Source organism: Amblyomma maculatum, chromosome 10 (genome assembly GCF_055883805.1).
Source record: "Amblyomma maculatum isolate TAMU_Amacu chromosome 10, ASM5588380v1, whole genome shotgun sequence".
Taxonomy (NCBI): Eukaryota; Metazoa; Arthropoda; class Arachnida; order Ixodida; family Ixodidae; genus Amblyomma; species Amblyomma maculatum.
In genome coordinates this window covers 136,943,850-136,963,518 of record NC_139353.1, presented here as the reverse complement: position 1 = coordinate 136,963,518, position 19,669 = coordinate 136,943,850, and the positions used below count along the sequence as shown (strand labels likewise).

Here is a 19,669-nt window from a genome sequence, read left to right as displayed (position 1 = left end):
GCGTGCACGATGTCTCCCGATAGACGTAAAAGAATGGCAGGGATCAGTTTAAGCACCTGGAATAAGTAGCCTCTTTATTAATTATCACACTAATTGCGTACCGTCTGAAAATCGCTCCAAAGAGAACCGCAACCATCTTCTGTACCCCCGCTATCCCGCGGCCGCTACGCGCCGAGCGGCGAACGTGGCACCCCTGTTGCACGTCGCGCCCTCTCGCGGGAGCCGGTTCTTGTCATCGCAAAAGCGGCCCGCTCTCCGGCGCCGGTCGTCACACTGCCCAATATTCTAGAGCACTATAACGGTGTCTAGATGGGTAGGTGTGCCGACCGGCGGGGGTAACGTGTGCCTTTTCTTCATGACGCCGCAGTGGCGCCACCAGCGAAAGCCCGGTTCATGACCGTTTCCTCCGGCCGTCGCCACGCATGACAGAAAGCGACTTGCTTCACTTTTTTCCAAGTGCAAATGAGTTTATTGCAAACAAGCTGTCTTACGGGAATAGGGAAGGGATGTAAACATATTACAAAGGCAGGGGAGCCGAGTTTAAGGCTGTTTCTTTACGTACAGCGTGTTTGCTGCGTTCCCGATTTTTCAGGCAAGCAACTCCAAACTGTTATGTCACTTCCTCGTTCTTAATTTTTTTGTTTCATTAAATGTTCCACGCCATCACAAGGCAACGCGAATATATATTAACACAGCGCTCAGCTGTGATTTATGCGTGTGCATGGGCGTAAGCAGACCTTGCGAATAAATAAAATAAAACGAGTGCATAAGCTTGTATTGCAAAACGGTATCTTCTAGCTGAACTTTTGAAAGTGCTATAAATGACATGCACACATTAGTGTTTTTGTGTCAGTGAAGTAACACACCCCAAAATCGTGCCTATGCGTTCAAAGCACGCGTCTCAATTTCAGGTGTTTTCTTTTTTTTTTTTTTTTTTTTTCGCGCGTTTTCACGGGCCAGGTTCTTGCTCTTGACCAAGAAGTGGAGGTGCATGATAGAGTAAAACTTGACGACGCTGTTAGTGATCTCAATTTTATGCTTCTCACAACCGATCATAGGCGGAGGTTTGAGCTGCAGAAAAGAGGCGAAGTCTGCGAGACTTTCTCGCCTCAGTTCAGTGGCTGTAAAGCAGTGACTGAAGGTCTCCTCGAGAGATGTCATAATGCCGCCATGACATTGCTGCTCCGTCATGCATATGCATTTTTCCTTCAATTAAGGCAGCAAACACCCGTTTGTTGAAGCCGAATTCGCTTCGAAATCCGCGCAGGTACCGTTGGAGACACGTTCTGCCGGGCAGCAGCATGATCTTCTCCTTGCGCAGGTGCTCATAAAGCCGTTTGCTCCTCATCCGCATTATCAAGCATTCGAGCAGCCACTTGCGCTGGTACTTAAAACACTTAAAACCCTTCGTGTTTTTCCGCTTTCAAGCATTTGAACAGGCCATGACTTGTGACTGTTGTCTTACTGGCAAATTTTCTATTCTTGACATGAGCGCACAGCTTTCTAGTTTTGAGTTCTTCCTCCTCATCTCATCCAGTTTTGTCTCAAGAGTAAACATATTTCGCTTCAGTCTCTTGAACTTTGCGGTTACAAGCTTTCTCTTCTTTTCGCGCTCCCTCGACCTCCGGTCCTTTGTTCTTTTGTACGACAGCTGATTTAGGAGCAACGTTTTTGCGTATCGGCAATGCAAACAGGAGTCTCCTTGACATTGTGGCGATGCCGACGCATTTGGAGATGAATGTTGTGTTTCCGTGGATTCTTATATTCTTGGATTTCGCGAGGACGGTGTCAAGTTGGTCATTGCATTTTATGCCCTGACATGGAATCATGGCATCCACGTCAGCCAAAAGGTCCCAAACCTGTTCACGAGTTTCCAAATCCAGCTTCTGTGTTACGGCGCCTTGCACGGACACGGTGGCTCGCAGTTTTGACGCACAGTGCTCCAGGAGTATTACTTTCACCAGAACGATGCTCTGTCCGCTTTTTCTGCAAGTCGAGAACGCAGAGGCGCCAGAATTTTCAATAGGAGTGATGTGTCCAGCCGCTGTGGGATACCGTGCAGGTAGTGATCGTCAATGTCAACCGGACGAGGTGACACTTCGGTTACAGACATAGAGATATACCTTCACTGGAGCTTGAAGGTACTGGATCGTCCGGCACTGTCTCAAGGTCGTGGCTGTCATTTCTGGCAGCCTTGGTTGGGCGGCAGCCTGTGGAATTCATCGTCTTTCGTTTTGCGGTCACCTTTCTTGACAGGTAAGCAGGAGCATCGGGCAGGGCAGAAGGCACGGCATCTTTCGTCAATCGTGGGTGAGAACGTGGGAGGCTAACAACGTTGCCTTCTATCATATATTTGTAATCCCGTTCGATACACTCTTGGTCAAAATGCCGCTCACACACAACGGAGTGTGGCTGCAACCTCTTGTCGGCACGATGAAGAGCAAGCTCCCACCTTTTGAACAGTTCGGGATCCCGCGGCGCCGAAAACAGCGAGACTTTCAGTCCTTTTCTCGATTACTTGTAGCCGGATTTGCAGAAGGGTGCGAAACAAGTTGTGTCCTTTTTGGTCTTCATTCCGATCATTTCTCACAAAAAGCGCAGCGCCTGCTCCGCTACGGCGCTTGCATGTGGACGATGACAGACAGCAAACAGACGAGAAAACAGGTAGCTAGTGTCGTCTGTTTATTGTTTCAATGCCAGACCGCAAAAGTTTTAGTTTCAGCTACTATTTTCACTGATAACGCAAGTAATAAGTAATGTTTTTAAACAAAAATGAGGTTAACAAAACGCGCGATGCGATTGCGACAAGTAGCAGACGATCCGCCGGTGAGCACCGGGCGGAGAACAGCAGCGCCAGTTTCGTCGTCATGAAGCGGAGGCACGCGGAACTACGCTTTGTACCCTGCCGGTCGGCACACCTACCCATCTAGCCACCGTAGTATTTATTGTAGGTGTTTGAAGCGTTGCTTGCTCAGCTGTTTCTGCCCGCTCAAAGATCTCGCGACGTATTTCCCTGCATATTACACAGCACTGCTACCGGGCGTATGTATCGTTGGACTGGTATGTTTACGCAATGCAATTTGATACGGTCGTTCAATCGGTTGGAGCGCCGTGCCGCGAAGTGCGCGCTGCTTTTGTTTACGTTCTGCCGCGGCAGTGACAGACAGCACAACAGCTGTTCGCGCCTTGACCTTGCGTGGACACGGGGCCAGACTACTGTTCAGCACGTGAGACAAAGTTTTGAGCGTTAACATTGGGACTATTCGATAGATTTCGGTGTGCAGTTTATTTGCCTTAGGGCGATGCAAAAAGAGTACGAGATGTCGTCACGTCTGCGCGCAGTGCCAATGCTAGCACGAGCTTTTGTTTGAGCTGCGCTCGTAAATAGCGGTCGTGGCGTACGGCAGACCTGCCAACGCGGTTTTCAAATTATGGTCCTTTTGTTGTCAGTTTTTGGGCGAAGCGACTGAGACGCAGTTACCTGCTGTCGTGCTTCGTTATTTGTTTTTCAAGCTGGTCGTTTGCAGCTCTAGCTTGCGCTCGACGTTACGCGTTCTTGAATACCACCTGTGCAGAAGGCAACCAAGGCGCCACAAGGTTCCTTCACCAGCAGCCAAGGTGGCGCATGTGTATTGCTATTCTTGGTCATTCTGAACGTTAGAAGCTGTGGCTCTTCAGAAGTGAAAGAAAAACTAGTTGAGCGCTTTTCAAGTGCAGTTTCATGATGTTTGAAGGCTCACTTTTTTGCTGTATGTCGGAGACTGCCTGAAGACAACAGTCTTGCACTGTGTGATGGTAGATGTTTTCTTTCTTTTCTCATGTTTCAGCTATGTGCGTGTTCATTGTATTAGTCCATCTTCGTTGTTCAGTAGCAGTTTTGGTTTTGCAGAGGAGAAAATACTCATAGAGCAGTACTGTGGATTGGGCAGTATATATGCTGGTAATAGAGGCAATTTTAACTGGTTCATTCTTTTTATGTGCGAATTTTTATACTCAATAAACAGACCACCAATGGCTTTCCAACATGTGTCTCTTCTGCTGCTCCTCAAATGCATAATTACGCCAAATTTCAGACCAAATGCAGGACGCCTGGACATCATTTTGCTGCTATATATCATTATTGTGTATATGAACAGGCTTAAAGCTGCTGTCTGGTCCTGTTTGCTCTGGAAAGCAGTCAGAATGCGGAAACTGCAGGCTGCAGTGTGAAACAGATATCAGACAACTGAAGAAACATGCAGAACGGGGGCTAATTTCTGTTTTTTTTCTCTCTCTTTCTTTTTTTTTTTTGAAAATGCACATGAAAACTTAATTTCACTGGTGGGTGGAAAGCACTGTTCCTGTTCATTGTGCTATCAACAAAGTTGCTTTATATCATGCTTCTTGTAATGAGCTATTGGCTTCCAGTTATTCATTCCGTTTAATTCTACACTGCCGTGACACATCACACTGGTTATCATCATGATGCTTCTTGCTTCAGCCAAAGAGTGTGTGCAATGTCTGCTCTAAAAACTTCCACTTTTTGCCTTACTCAGTACAGAAAAATATATAGACAGCTGTATTCTTTAGATGTGCCTGTGCATTTTGTGGTGAGAAAAGCTTATGTTTAGGAATCTAAAATGCAGATTATGTTTCTGTGTTGTGTTGACTTTTACGGCAGTTAAGCAGCTTTATATTATGCATCAAACAGGAGGGTAATAATGAACAATACATAATAATGGATGCTAGAAGTTTTGTCTTTTGATGCTACAAATCTGTCTATAGTGGACAGCAGAACATGATGACACTCTGCACATTAATTCCACATAAGGACAGATAGGAGCCATTTAAATGGCCACTGTGTCAACATTATGTAAGATGCACATGCTAAGTTGCAAGGAGGAAAATGTAACCAGCAATGCAGAGAAGATAGCCAAAGTAGCTATGGTTTTGTCCACATATTTGGATGAAGACTTAAATAATCGGGATGCCATTGGCAGTTTTTATTTTTTGAAGTGGATATCTCACTCGTAACTAAAGGGAGGTAAAGAAAGCCTAAGTGCAGACCTGTGGAAGAGTGATGGGGTCATCTCGCTGGGAGTGCTTTCCACATTATATGTGTGCTGGAAGCTTAGAAGATTGATAACGTCTTCTAAATCCACAAGGACGTTAGACTTATCTCCACTCGTGCTGGCATTGCGCTACTGAACTTAGAACAATCACATGTGAAGGTACGAGAAAAATGTATGTTGTATGTTGCAGCTGCGCAGCTACATTAGTCCTGCGTGAGGAGAACTTGTGTATAAACTAAAATCCCAATCAAGAAGGATGTCAGGCAGGAAGACACGATCTCTCTACACTTTTGTCACTGCATCTTTACAGAATGTGTTTCGGCAACTTAATTGGGAAGAGCAGGGGATGGAATGTCTTGGTGATCTTCAATTTGCTGATGGCATCATCTTGCCAAGTAACTATTGGATCAGTTATGAAGCATGGTTAAAAACCTAGACAGGCAAATTGGAATGGTTGGTCTAAAGAAATGCAGAGAACTTCAGCTAAAATTCTAATATGCGAAACTGGTTTGCGCAGGTCTTGCTTTGCTGTTGCCTAGCTTTGTGTAGTTGTCTGATATGAGACACATTTGTCACCAATTAAATCTCTGCTCCTATTGATTGGCTGTGCGACTGCAGCGCCATACTGTGGGACCTCAACGCTAGCTTTGAGGGAATTTTGCTTTGTCAAGGCCAAAGGTGAAGTCATGATCAGGTCGTGACTGACACTGATCATGGCTATCATGTTTAGGCATAGTGTTATGACTATGCTTGGCTAAATATTATAGTATTGCTGGCTGGCTGTTGCAATGCCTGGGCTTTTCTCTAGCATTGCATGGCTTGGAAAAGTAATAAACTATAAAAAACAAAAGACAATATTTTGATCGGGGTAGTAGCTTTGAAATTCATACTTTTGCACTAATGTTATGCACAAATGTAATGTTCCACAATCTTGGAAGGAAATAGTAGTTTACGATTGGTAGCAGAGCATTGGAAGTAGTCAGGAAAATACACCTATATGACCTACTTAGGGCAGGTAGTGACCACGAGGGTGAAATAAATGGGAGGATACGAATGGGTCGGAGGGTATTTAGCAGGTACTCTTTAATCATGATTTGCAGCTTACTAGTATTCCTCAAAAGGAACGTATGTGGGCATGCATTATGTTTCATAGTGTAGCAAGGAGGCAAGGGACACACACAAGTGCTAGGCTTCCGCTAAGGCTTTATTTGGCACTCACAGATTTTACACATGAAAGATTAAATTAGTATGTGTGAGATAGACAACATACTTTGTAAACTGAAAAGTAAAAACCTAAGAACTTGCAAACGTGTTTACTGGGACGCACTTTGCCCTGAATCTAAGACTGTCATATCTTTCTTTGACAGCGACAACCACTGGCTGCTGACACAACTTACTTTCAGGTCCGGCTTTTTCAATTGATGTAGCCTTGATAATCTCCCTGGTTAATCTATCTGCATTTTGCCAATCACCTGGCACCCTTCAAACAAGGTTTGCTTTATGATCACGGCCATGCCAAATGGCTGGAACCCCCATCCCTGACTTCCCTGTTGTACCAGATTAACCAGAGAGATTATCTAGGCTGCAACAATCGAAAAAGCCGGACCTGAAAGTTGTCAGCAGCCTGGAATTGTCGCTATCAAAAAAAGATGTTGCATTCTTAGGTTCAGGGCAGTGTACATACTGGTGAAATGCGTTCTCAAGTTCTTGGGTTTCTACTTTTTGTAAAAGTATGTTGTCTAATCTCACATGTACCGCTTTAATCTTTAATGTATAAATTCTGTGAGCATCAAATAAACGTTTAGTAGAAGTCTAGCACTTGTGTCTGTCCCTCGTCTTCTTGCTATGCTATAGAACATGATGAGTTAAGAACATTCTAGTCGAAATTTAGAACGAGAAATTGACATGGGCTAGACATGTAGTGTGAAGTGAGGATAACGGACAGTCGCTTATGGTAATAAATTGGATTTTGAGGGAAGGAAGGTGCAGCAGGGGGTTGCAAAAAGTCAGATGGGTGGATGAGGTTAAGAAGTTCACAGGGGTCATGTGGATGCAGCTAGCAGAGGACCGGGTTGGTTGGAGGAATATGGGAGATGCCTTTGCCCTGCAGTGGGTTTAGTTCAGCTGATCGGTATTGTGGTGATGTGCTGACATGGTATCCGTCTTCCAGGTCAGCATCATGTAGCCTGCTACCACTGTTGCCACCCTCCTAGGTGTGGTGCAGCAGCAGCAGTGAGTCCGTGATGGACCTGCTGGAGTTAAGCTCTGCGGGGGCGCCCCGTGAGTTCCCTGTGCCCAGCTCGCCCTTGGAGAGTAGTCAAAGCTCCAATGGAGGGGTGATGTCATGCCGTGTCTGCCTCCAGCTGCGCTCCAACTTCTTCTGCGACGAGTGCGTCCGCAACGGCAACTTCACCCACTCCCACGTCGTATGCCCCGAGAGGTGAGACCCCGAGTATTCTCCCCATCCTGCTCGAAGTGATGGAAACAGCTGCTGCTTCAGTAAAGCTGCAGTATGGGCCAACTGAATGTCTGACATTTTCATACCCGTGCATTGCTTCGTGGTTGCAAAAAGAACAAAGCGGGGAATGGCAATGGATTCAAAAAGTATGTGAACTTACAACTGTTTATTGCATTCCCTCATCCTTTCTTTTTCTTTCTTCAGATATACTTTGTGAATGTGCTATTTTTTCCGGTCCTGTCCTTGTTGAAACTGGAAAGAAGCTTGGGAAAAGGAAGCTGTCCAACTATGTGTGGCTTTCTTTCTTCTTGTCTAGCATTTTTTGTGCACTGTTTTTTTCCATTATGAACCCTCAGAAGTTTGACCAACTCAGTATTTTGCTAAGGCAATGGAATATGGGAAGACTTGAAACAGGCACGCTGGCAGGCCTTTACGAAGGCAGCGCAAAAGAGAGAACAAGGGATGGGTAGACTAGCTGTGTGAGAACTGAGCACTGATATACTGCAGCTGATTTAGCTAAGTTGGCCAAATGTAAAGTATGCACTGGCACATCACACTGCATTTCACTTTTGGTTCAGGGTAGGGTGTCAAGGTCAAGCTTCTGGCACACATAAGCGATATTGGCAAATGGGGACTTTAGTGGTAAAGCACCGTAGAATTTTGGGACTGAATTTTGGGTCCATTGTGCATGGATGGAAGTTGATGAAGATGAAAACATGGAATGCATAGTGCGGGCGAGTGGCAGTTAAACACATGGGGTGATAGCTGAGGAGCTAGCACAGGGCATTGTGCAGTGGCCAGCAAAGCAGATCTGTTTGGCCTGCCGTGAAATTAAAACCCAGTTTTTGCACAGTTAAAGCCATGTTTGCTTTATTTCTTTCAGTGCCACAGTCCTTTCTTTCAACTCCCCCTTGTTGTGTTGTGCTATTGAACATGCTGTATCTGGCTTGCTTAGTCAGCACTGGGACAGCGGCTTCCCATTTTTACATGCTCAGTGGTTTTCTACATCCAGCCACCGAACTTAAAGCAGAACTTTCGGTTACCGTGAACAGGTTTGCCGAAAAGAAGCTGCGGCTGATGCGGCTTCAGAGGCAGAAGGCGTCTCTCGAAAGCAGGTGAGGCACCCACATCTGCTCCACTTCATTCACTCGGCTTAGCAAAACGTTAAGAGATGCTTAAGATCTGCCTTTACGGCTATTATGCTACAGCATTATGGGCTCTCTTGCGAGTCTTCATTTTTCACAGTTGCTTCAACGTTCACTTTGCTGCTGACATAATCACTTCAATTTCTGCCTCTGACATCTCACACATGCTCATTAGCATACAGTTGTGAGCTGGCACGTCATATGAAAGACCACCTGATATAGATATAAGTCCCCTTGTAACCAAACTGTATGGAATAGGGAAAACGCAACTGGCTTTTGATCCAAGGGTCCCCGGTTCAGTTCCCATCATGGCTGCATAAACAGCTCTCGCCAACTAAGCCATGTTGTGCGGTCTTGTAGCATCCCGTAACTTGCTGATGAATTAGTACCCGACCATATCACTTGTCAACTACCACCTGCTTGAGTCCTGCTCACTACTTTTTGCTCACGTCAGCAGCAGGCCTTCTACAAAATGTTAGCTTTAACATTGTCGTGTCTTTGATTTTTTTCACCTGTGCTCAGGCAGGCATGAACAATGCCAGTCTTAGGATATTTTAATTTTTTTTTTTCTTATGGTACCTCCCAGGCCCCAGATAGGTTAAATAAGGAAGAAAAAAAAAAGACTTGTACAAAGCTTATCACTGTGTAACGTAGATTCAGTAATGGCTGGCGCGGCAATTTTGTATTGCGCTATATTGAGCAAAAGACTTTGAGAATGTCGTGCATTTGTGTGTAGACATAGAGCACCCCTTATGGAAACACATTGAACAAACGCTCACAGTGACAGTCGTCTAAAGGGTCCAGCAGAATGACTGGTTTACTATGCTGAGTGATGCTCAAACAATGCAGTGACATGGGGAAGGAGCACAGACCTGTTCTGGATAGATTCAAGCTTATCCAGGAACTATAATTGATAAGGGGGCTGTGTTAATGAAGTGAATCCCTCCTATGAGTAGAGAAACCTTGGGTAAGCCAATTTTCTGACAAAAATAAGTTCAGTACTCACGGCATGACATGGATAGCCTGTGGTCATCGATGCCTTTCCGCAGATGGCACTGACTATCGAAGATATTGCAAAGCAGTGGCAATATTAAGGGGAGGTTAGGGTGCAGTCGAACCTCTATGTAATGAATCTCAGTATAATTAACTTTACGATGCGGATATAACTCTTTCCTTTGATTGCCTTGCTTCTACTGAAATGCATTACAATGTCTTTATATCTGCTAATATTGTTTTATGTACATTTTGTATTTTTTGTGCTGCTAATATTGTATAATTTTATTCTTTTCATTATGTAACAATGTGAATTCACTCCTGCTTGGGCTAAGCAGTGGCCTGCAGTATTTTCAAATAAAATAAAAAATAATAATGCATTTTTTTCCCATTGGTTTAATCAGAGCTGTTTATCATACAAGTTAAAAAACTCCGCTTCAAAAAGTGATTGCCTTTAATTCTCGAATGCTTAGGGACCAAAGCACTATCTCGATGTTAGCTATAACAGCTATCTGCCATTCTCGCTAAAACCACTTCTTTTCTTTTGTTTTTCTTTTAGCTTTTAATTACCTCTATGTGCTCTTAGGTTTAAAAATTATTGTTACAGAATCTTTTCAGTTGGAATTTTTGTCGTGTACTTGTGCACTTATATCAACATTCCCTATGTTTGCTACTATGACAGAGTTTAGTTACTGCAGGCACCACCACTGTCTGTAGAGGAGGTTTATTAATAGGGTGCTTGTAGAGGAAAATGTGAAGCATGTTTGTAGAGGCAGTACAGTAAAATAAAAACTTAAAAAGGAAAATTTTTGTTATTCGGCACCTTGTGTGTACGGACGTTCAGTGTTTGATATTTTGATATCTGGAGTGACGTTTCAGCATCTGGTCCAGTGCTGTCTAGGACATACATTTTATTCACTGGCACACAAAGACATGCTAAGATGGTCATTTCTTTCTCTAGTAATTGCGCTGCTCATACTTTTGTGCTGGAGAAAGTGCCCATCTCGTCCCACTGTGGTGGCTGTGGTCAGGGCACTCAACAGTTGAATGCAAGTACACATGGTCGTCTTCTCTGTATTCTTTACTCTGTCCGCGTGTTTAAGTGCTGTCAAACATGGACCAACACCAACTATCCTGACAGCTTGTCCTATTCAAGATCAAATCCTGGCTATGGAAGCTGCTTTTGAACATGTGCACTTTGAATATTGAATGTGGGCACTCCTGGAGCCGTATTATGCAATGGATCATATCACAAACCTGTCACAAGTCTGTCAGGAACTGATTAATTCGCCATGCTCCTATTGGTAGATTCTGACTGGCAGACATGTCGATCAATAGAGCAAACTGGGAGTTTTCTTCTATGTGTGCGGCACCTAGCAGTGATTTCTTTTTCTTAAGTGAATTTCGCATCATTCATATCATCAGTAAGCAGGCTTATGGTGATTATTCACATAGGAGCCATCGAAATTGCCGTAATTCCTCATTAATTTGGACTTCAGAGATAAAGAAAAACATCCAAATTATTAATTAGGCAGTTGAATGGTCACCAAACTGCCCAAAATTCTTCACGAGGAAGTAAAATGCATCTTGTGAAGATCTGGCCAGCAGTCATCTCCTTTTGGGACAAACTCTGCATCAATGATCAGTAATAATTTTGTCGGGAGTGTCAGAAGCAGGACTGCTCTACAGTGTCAGAGATTCAGGGGCTGCCCTTAGTGTGCAGTGTGATAGCACTGGACCTTCTTCAGGATGGTATTGTCTGTGAAGAGGCTTCACTGCTCAAGCTGCCCACAACACATGACGAGTGCAGAGTTTGGGCATATTAGATGATTGGAAATGCCATGTGGACAGAAACAGTGGGGGTGCTTATTGGGCCAAGCAGCATCAAGTCTTCGAAAACACAAAAACAAGCGATGGCACAGTGGTTAAGATGTCCGACTACTGTGCCGGACGGAGTACCCGGGCTCAAATCTGACCACCGGAGGCTGCGTCTCAATGGTGGCGTCTATATGCGATTCCCCAGGTGGTAGAAATTACTCCGTAGCCCTCCACTACAGCTCCCCTTTCTCTCTTTCCACTTTCACCTTCTTCCCTTCTGTTATGGCATGGTTCAGGTGTCCACAGAACAAGTGTGACAGATACTGTGCCTTTCCTTTCCTCTGAACCAATTATTATCACTAGAAAGGATTGACTTCAAGGCAATTAGCATCTGTCAAGCAGGTCATGCCTCAGCACAGTACTGCTTGGGAGCCTAGCCAAATTAAAGCATGATATTACTCTTAAAGGAAAAATTTATTTCATGATTCATATAAGCTTTTACTATCTTGAATATTTAAGCATATCATGTTAGTGTGCTGAGTGGAGTAAAGCTTAAAAAGAAATATGCTCTGTAGTGTTTTGAACATAATTGCTTATTTTGAAAAGTGCTGAATTTGCCTTTCACGCCAGTAGTGATAACTCGTATAACTAATTTTCACCACTAGTGCTCTGGCATTTTTTTGGGTCTACCTACCTATTAGCTGTGCAGTGAACTAGAACAAAGAGTACGGGATGAGTTTGCAGACAATTGTGGCAAAAGAAACTTAAAGCAGCGATATTGAGATATGACAGAATGTAAAAAAATTAAATGTGTTTTGATAATCCTACTTCACTATGTGCCTTGATATGTAATAATTGAGCATACCAATATTCTCAAGAGATAATTTCGCGGAGTGTAACTTCGTTGCTCACACTGTGATGAAGTGTAATATTTGCCAGGTCTGAATGCTCAATGTAGAAGGTGAAGGTTTTGTGCACGTATGTTCATTATGTCGGTAAATATCATAGAAGTTCTCGTTACATGTCCTACTCGCTAGCTAGTTCAGGACCCCTGTGGGTGTCAGTCGCCTTCAATATGTGGGGTACACTTCTGGGAATAGAATGAGCAAAGAGGTGTTAGTAGTGTGTGCAGGCCACATAATTCAGCTGCTGTTGACTTGGCAGCTTGTGACGGTACAAATTACGACAGCTTGGAGATTCTCAATGCAATTAGTGATAGCTATTTGAGACATCCTTCTTTGGTTGCTTGTGCCATCTGGATAGAGACTGGGATTGCTTTAGTATGCAGCACTAATTGCTGATAGGTTTGGTAGCTGCGATGCTCATGTCGCTCAGGGGTGGGGAACTATGGGGAGTTCCTAATGCTGGTTTGTTCCTGTCTTCCAGCATTCTGCAGTTATCGGCGCCTGTGCTCAAGAAGGAAGCCTTGGTGAGCTGTTTGCAGTTCTCTCATTATTGAGTTGTGTCTCCAAATGGGGATCTTTGTTTTTTGTGTGTGAAAAAGAGGAGGTTATGCCTCACATTGCAAAAATTCGGATTGTTAATTAGGAAAAAAAAATGCCTTTCAACATAATATTGGCTCTTCAGCAGAAATGGGCTTGCTGGCAGTAAAACATTATCCTAACACTCCTGACTCTATCAAAATGCCTGCAAAAATGCCCAACGAGACGCACTCATGCTTTTCTGCCTTAAATTGGCACACTCAATGGTGTGGTCCATGTCTTCTTCAGTCGTTACATGCACGAATGCGTGCTTCTGCCCTCTTTACTTTCCATCAGCATTTTTTTAATAGACATTGATATACTGAAAGAGCAACTTGGCTCACTGCGAACTTCGGCGGAGTGAGCCGCCGCCGCCAGCTGTCCCACTGAAACGCAAACAACCTGGTGGCGCACGCAGCATCTTGATATGCTGCCAAAGTCCATGCTCTAGACGGTGCTGATACTGGGGGCACGCAGAACCCAGTTTGAGAACCCCTGTGCTATATAATGCTGCTGTTGCACTCGCGTAAACACAGTTTGTAACTGTCTTACAGCGGGAGGCCATTCAGCGGACGCGAGACCAGGTGGCTTACCTGCGCATTGTCCTCGAGGATCTCAAGTCGGAGGCACAGGAGTGTGAGTGGTGCACTTGCTTTATTTATTGGGAGGGAACATGCAGTGGCTGCAGATCTCCTAAAGGGAAGTGAGTTTGAAAACATTGCAAAGCTACATTGACTTGTCTTTTGGCCTTAAGCTTTCCAAGGCCATAGAAGAAAATGGGCCATAGAGGTCATGCAAAGGAATGAACAAGCTAATAACTTTCTAACTTATTGTTAGTTGCATGCAAGATAATTTCTGGGTAGCTTTAGGTGGAAGCAAGGTGATGCTGGACTCTGGTTATTGAGCAGGTACATGTTCACCTTGACATTAATTGTGTTTGCTTCATCAGCAGCCCAGACGAAGGAGGGCACTTTTTCCTCAGGCCATCACTTCCTTTTATTTTGAGGCCACTAATACATTCAATATCGCATTCTTGAGTAGTGTCATTCAGGCAGCAGAGAAATGTGCAAAGCACGCTATGAATGTGTAGGCAATGAAAAGATGTTTTAATTCATTGGAAGCATTTCTTAGAGGGCAGTGTTGAATGGATATGCAGACCAATCACATGCGCTATCAAAGAGAGTACCGTTCTTTCATGTCGTAGGGAGCACCTTTTTTTGTCTGGGGACACGATTTGGTGATGTCTCGCAGTATAACTCGCAGCAGGTGTTGGCGTTGCAAAATCATCATTTGCCCAATTGCAATTTTTTGCTCCTTTTCTTGGTGTATTGGATTGTGGACTTGGGAAGGGTATAGGGATGATCTAAGCTTCAATTACTGTAGAGGCGGTGCTGCAGTGTTGCACATTTTACCTAGATTTATTTCCAAGACTAGTGCTAGGTTTTTGTTACAATGCAGTTGCACATAGCGCGATTGTAGGCACTACTTGTTACTTGTGTTGCTTTAGGTGGTGTTTGACCATGTTCCAAGGTTTGACAACTTTGGAGTGCTGAGACTACGCTGTCTTGTATTTTGACCTCCAACAGGTATGCTCTTGGATCACATCATCAATTTTATGTGTAAATTAGGAATTTTTGTTTCAGCCTGCTTGGTTTTTTTATCTAAAAGATGTGAAGATTGCAAAAACGAATGGCTTGTCTGTAGTTTATATTTGATAAATTTTGAGAGCTGCTTTGTAGTTACGAGCGTGCATAAATAATGTTATTTTTGACTGAGTTCTAAATAATTGTTCCTTTAGTGCAGTTCTGATGCCCTTCTTCTTTCATCAATATAATCCACACATATTGCTACCGCATCACAATCTCTGGGCTCTCTACATATATGGTTTTCGGTGAGCTTTCTTGCTCAGCCTTTATGCATTTATTTTCCACTAATGCATCAGGTATAGTGCTCTTTCACCATGGTTGTTCTTTTGCTAGTAGTCTGTTGTTAACTACTATGTGCTTGCCATCTCCAGCTCAAAACAGACCTGCATCAGATGAGCAACTGATCAGCATCATTTGCTAGATGTTTCTGGACTCCAATAATTTGGACTTTTCAGACTTCATTCAGAAACCGTCATACGCCCCATAGGAATGCATTCATTTTCACGCTGGTATTTTGTACTCTGTGGAGTCAAAACATTAAGTTTTTTTAAAATTAAAGTTAACGTCAGCAATAATGTGAAGGTGGTTTTCTACTTTAAGCCTTGTTTTTTTCGGCATGATAAAGATGTGCGGAGGCATCATTGGCGCAGCCGAATAGTTTTGCGTGTTCGGGAAAGGCGCCTCCTTGGATTTAAGCAGAGTCACTCGGATAGACTAGCTTGGTTCTTTTTTCATCATTGCTATTTGAGACAGTAGCAATGATGGTGTTCCCTTCATTGTTGCCGGGGTGGCCTAGAACGAGTGCATTCGGAATGAAAATGAAATGGGATCATCGTCCACCACAGCTTCTACGATGCTGCCAACCATGGGACAGAGAGGTGGGGCCAGCGCATTTGTGGAAGCTCTCGTTGCGCTCACTTTTTTCCCATAAGTTCCATCTCGCAGTCTTATGACCATCGTTACTCATGGAAACTAAATGTTATTGCTTTGCACGGCGCAGGCATTCATTCTGTGTTGCAGTTTCCTTCAGCTGCATCACAATTGTGAAGAGTCATGAACATAGCGAAAACATGACTGGCTGAAATAGTCTAACTTGATATTTATAGGACTATTGCTCGGTATAGTCCGCTTCTACGAGGCGCCGCTGCGCTTGCGGAGATTGCTGCACACTTCCCTGCAGCGCGCACACCTGCCGTGGCGGGACCAGTGAGCGTGCGCTGGCGGCCAGATCTGCCAATGTACGCAGTGCTGAAAGGAGGTCACAGTAGGGGACCAAACAATGCTTCAACTTTCTATTGCCAACATATAATTAAAACTTGGCGGGCAGCGAATTTCGTGGTTTCTAAAGCCGATTTTTCGCAGACAAGCGTTTTTTTTCAAATTTACATATTTTTCAGGCTGTTCAATAATTCGGACCATTTCCCGGGTCCCGCCAGGTCAGAAAAAGTGGTCAGGGACAGTATTACCCAATTATTTAACCATGTCGTAAATATTGTGCACAGCTGTTCAATGCAATCACCAGGGCACAACTTGCCTATCTCTGTGTCTGTGTTCCTCTTCTATGTTTTGTCATCTATTTAGCTGCTGTTTCACCATGTCTTACCAACTAGCTCAACGTTCTACTGTGTTATTGTTTCCTGTAGCAGTGGGATGGTGAACATTGTTTATAACCTGACAGGGAACACTAGAAGTAATCATGTCATTAAATACGAGCAAACTGCCCTTTTGCACATGCACCTCCCACCCATCACTTCTACCCGAAATCTTGATTTTTTTGCAAAATGGAGCCTCACTTGAAGGTATAGCTGCAAAAGTGAAAAATAAACTTTGTTTATGTAGTAATACTTTAAATGAAGTCCGAGGACAAATTGATGTTGACTTGTGTCAGTTCTAATTTTAGAGAGGCTAGTTTGATGGAAAGTAGACTTTTCTTAAGACGCGGAAAGGGAAAAAAATAAAAGAGCAGGTGTTGCAATCACCAGCTTTTTTCATTAGCAAACTTTGCTGCAACATAATAGTTCTTCCATGCACAGTTTCCAGAGTGCTCGGCTGCGAGAACTGCCATTGTTTTCTAAGTGGTGGTCACAGAGTGTTTACTCTTTTTGCATTGCAAATATTAATTCAGTGATGTAAAAATTTTCAAGTCCTACTATGTCGCAGCGAACGCCTCTTTTCTTGCGAGAAGGACATCAACTTATTGATGAAGAGCTGACGAGTCTATTTTTGCTAAAATTAGAAATGTCCACAGTGTTCCTCAACAAGAAAATAATGCATCCCTGCTTAACACAAAACGAAAAGAGGGGGTGCTTACATCCCCTTTATGTGACTACAGGGCAGCGGCAACTGCGCCAGAAGCGTGCTGAGTGCGAAGCTGCCGAACGGGATGCGGTGCGGGTGCGAGAGCGGCTCTCGGTGCGGAGTCAGCAGCTGGGCGCCCTGCAGGAGTCCTTGGAGGGCAAGCGCCAGCAGCAGGCCGAGTGCCACCGCCGGCGTCAGGCGCTGGTGCGGGCTTACGTTGGAGACCTCGCCCGCGACATCTTCCCCATCAAGGAGCACCCCTGGCCCCACAGGTAAGGGGGCCTCTGTTCTTCTCCCCTCATGAAACTCTCCAGGGACGCTAGCTTTCACTACCTGGCTCGCTGGTTGGTTCACAGTTTGAAGGACTTCGAAGCACTGGTTTTTAAAGGGGTCGCCGTGGAACCGCCTGGTCTTTGGAGTGCTTTCTTTGACTTCAGAGCGCCCGAACCATGCATGCTTCAGACCCCACCTTACCTTTTGAGTGGCCATAATGTGATTGCTTGCTACAGCCTGTTTCACTATGCAGGGGGTTATTGCAGTTGGACTCTACAATAACAGACAAGTAATGGAGGTTTTGTAGGGTTGCAAGACGGCTTTCGTGTTCTCACTAGTTTACTTATCTTGCTGCGTGTGGGGTGTCACCTAATGACTAGGAGGATTTACAAAGGCTTATTAGGAAGCAGCTGCTTACATTTGCCTGACATGATGTTAAGATGCCGTTCTGCTACAGTGCAGCCATGCCTTTCAGTGATTCTTTGCACTCTTGCCCCTCTCTAACTTGACGTCGTAAAAACCAGAGAAATGTTTCTAGATGAATGGATGATTCAGAGATAAGAAAGGGCTGAATGCTTTTAAATTTACTGGTAATGAGTTGTAAAAATTTAAGCCTTCTCTCTAGTGTTATTTTGTAAAGCTAAGCTTGTCATGCAAATTAGATGTTTAAGCTTATAAAAAGAATCCCTTAATCTAGCAGCACTGCAGCGCATGAAGCGTCGCCAACTGAGACTGTGTCTGCTTCGAGTGCACAGTTGCACTAGGCGTCTGTCACCACCGCTATCTGAGGAGTAGGGGCAGATTTTATGCCCACTTCTTTCTGTGTGACTCCTACGTAGGTTAGCAAGCCCATCATTGCCTTGGGAAACGGACTCATTTTACATCCTGCTGCAAGTTCTCGTAGGCTTTCACGGTAATTTCACCGAGCTTCGGAGTTGGGAGCGAACTGTGCATAGGGTATCAGCGTGGCACCAAAGTCGGGCCACCTGTAGTGTGGCGTGAAGAATCGTACTTGGCACCATTTGCAGAGGCGTGTTCATTGATCTTATGGCATAACCTACAGGGTGTGTAAATTGGTAGCTAATGGCCTCACAGTTTTTGATGGAATTTTGATCGTCTTAATTACGGGTATAGCACTAGCATGCCAGACACCCGCTCCTGCCATGTGCTCCTGTCGTTCTTGTCCAAGCAGGCACCCTCTGTCACCACTCTGAAAGAATGTGCTCATGTCCGTGTTTCGTTTCGCATCTAGCAAGCAGGATCATGCTCGAACTCCTTCGATACTGCGACTTAGATGCCGTTCATGATTTAACGATAGTTTCGCGCATGCTACCAGGTTTAAATTTTTGCACGCTGGTACACATCTTGCCATCTAGAAGCTGGCTTGAGATCTTAATTTCCGGTTTTAGCATAATTTGACTTTTTTTGATAGGTGGTAACGCATAAGGAATTTTAATCTGGAGCGCAGTGGCTGAATAGAAAAAAATGCCGATTAGACCGTGTAAAAAAACTGAGATCAGTGGGGTGACTTGGCTGGTTCAACTGCGGATATTTTTATCAGACTACTAGTACTGGAGAGCCAGAAGATGACTATGGAAGCCCTGATTTTAGCTCAAAAGGTGGTTTCTAAAATTCGTGCCTTTTTCAACTTCTAGTCTGTTTTTACCCTAAAAGTTCGCACTGAAAAAAATATTTCTTTCATTGTATGTCTACTGTAAGATTCCAAGCAAGCCTTTACCCCCCCCCCTCCCCCTCCTCCTCCTCCTCCTCCTCCTCCTCCTCCTCCTCCTCCTCTCAAGAGCCGAAATTACAGGAAAAGTGGAGGGGGGCGCTTTCCCTGAATGGCACCGAAATTGAAAATAGTCACAACATATTTTCTCGGTAGAAAAACAAAAATTGAGCGCAGGGCATATGGATTTCATTTTTCTTGTGTGCCCGCCTGCAACGTTTCCTCTCGACGTGTTATATAAATATGTTCCTGGTTGTCTTATTTCTTTCGGTGCCAGCTGCTTTAGTCACTCATACCGGACATCTCTCTCGCGGTGGTCATCCGGCACCAGCTGGCAACCATTGGGCATGTGCACATCAGAGCGAGTCAGCGCTGTGCTGGTGACATTTTGTTTGTGGTGTTTTTGAGAGCTCAGATTGGATTGGATTCTTGGACTGGATAGGGCAAGCCTGAGTGCGGTGTGTGCTAGGGGAGGGGGTGCTTGCTCGGAATTTTACAGTAATCTTAAGTGAAATATTATTGAAGCGTATAAATGGAATTTTGGTGTCTACATTTTTATACTATATGCCACACTGGGGTTATTTAAATACATTCAGCAAGAAAAACGTTTTGAGACTTATCCGAAATCTCTTGTCTTTTTATGGTCCTGGCACACGCAAGGGACTGCCGTTTCTGAAAAAAGACACCATAGCTGCTGAATGAGGAAGAAAGCTCGCAATATGTTTAAAAAGCAAGTTCCTTTACCGAAAATTCAAAGATAACTTATTCTTCTATGAC

The 19,669-nt window shown here is 44.3% G+C and overlaps 1 protein-coding gene across 4 annotated transcripts in view; it reads left to right on the top strand.

Annotated features, from left to right (window-relative positions):
- The first annotated feature begins 2,904 nt into the window (after positions 1–2,904).
- The window catches only part of Atg14 (autophagy related protein 14), a 53,911-nt gene continuing 37,146 nt past the window's right edge, over positions 2,905–19,669 (top strand). For 2 of the 4 annotated variants that reach the window (XM_084580498.1, XM_084580495.1), the window contains exons 1-6: positions 2,905–3,060; positions 7,222–7,491; positions 8,562–8,624; positions 12,852–12,894; positions 13,501–13,582; positions 16,925–17,162. In XM_084580498.1, the coding sequence (XP_084436624.1) occupies positions 7,295–7,491; positions 8,562–8,624; positions 12,852–12,894; positions 13,501–13,582; positions 16,925–17,162 (623 nt within the window). In that variant the 5' untranslated portion in view covers positions 2,905–3,060; positions 7,222–7,294. Of the gene's footprint in view, positions 3,061–3,086; positions 3,228–7,221; positions 7,492–8,561; positions 8,625–12,851; positions 12,895–13,500; positions 13,583–16,924; positions 17,163–19,669 lie in introns of those variants that run through there. The other 2 variants (XM_084580496.1, XM_084580497.1) reach the window with 2 other exon arrangements.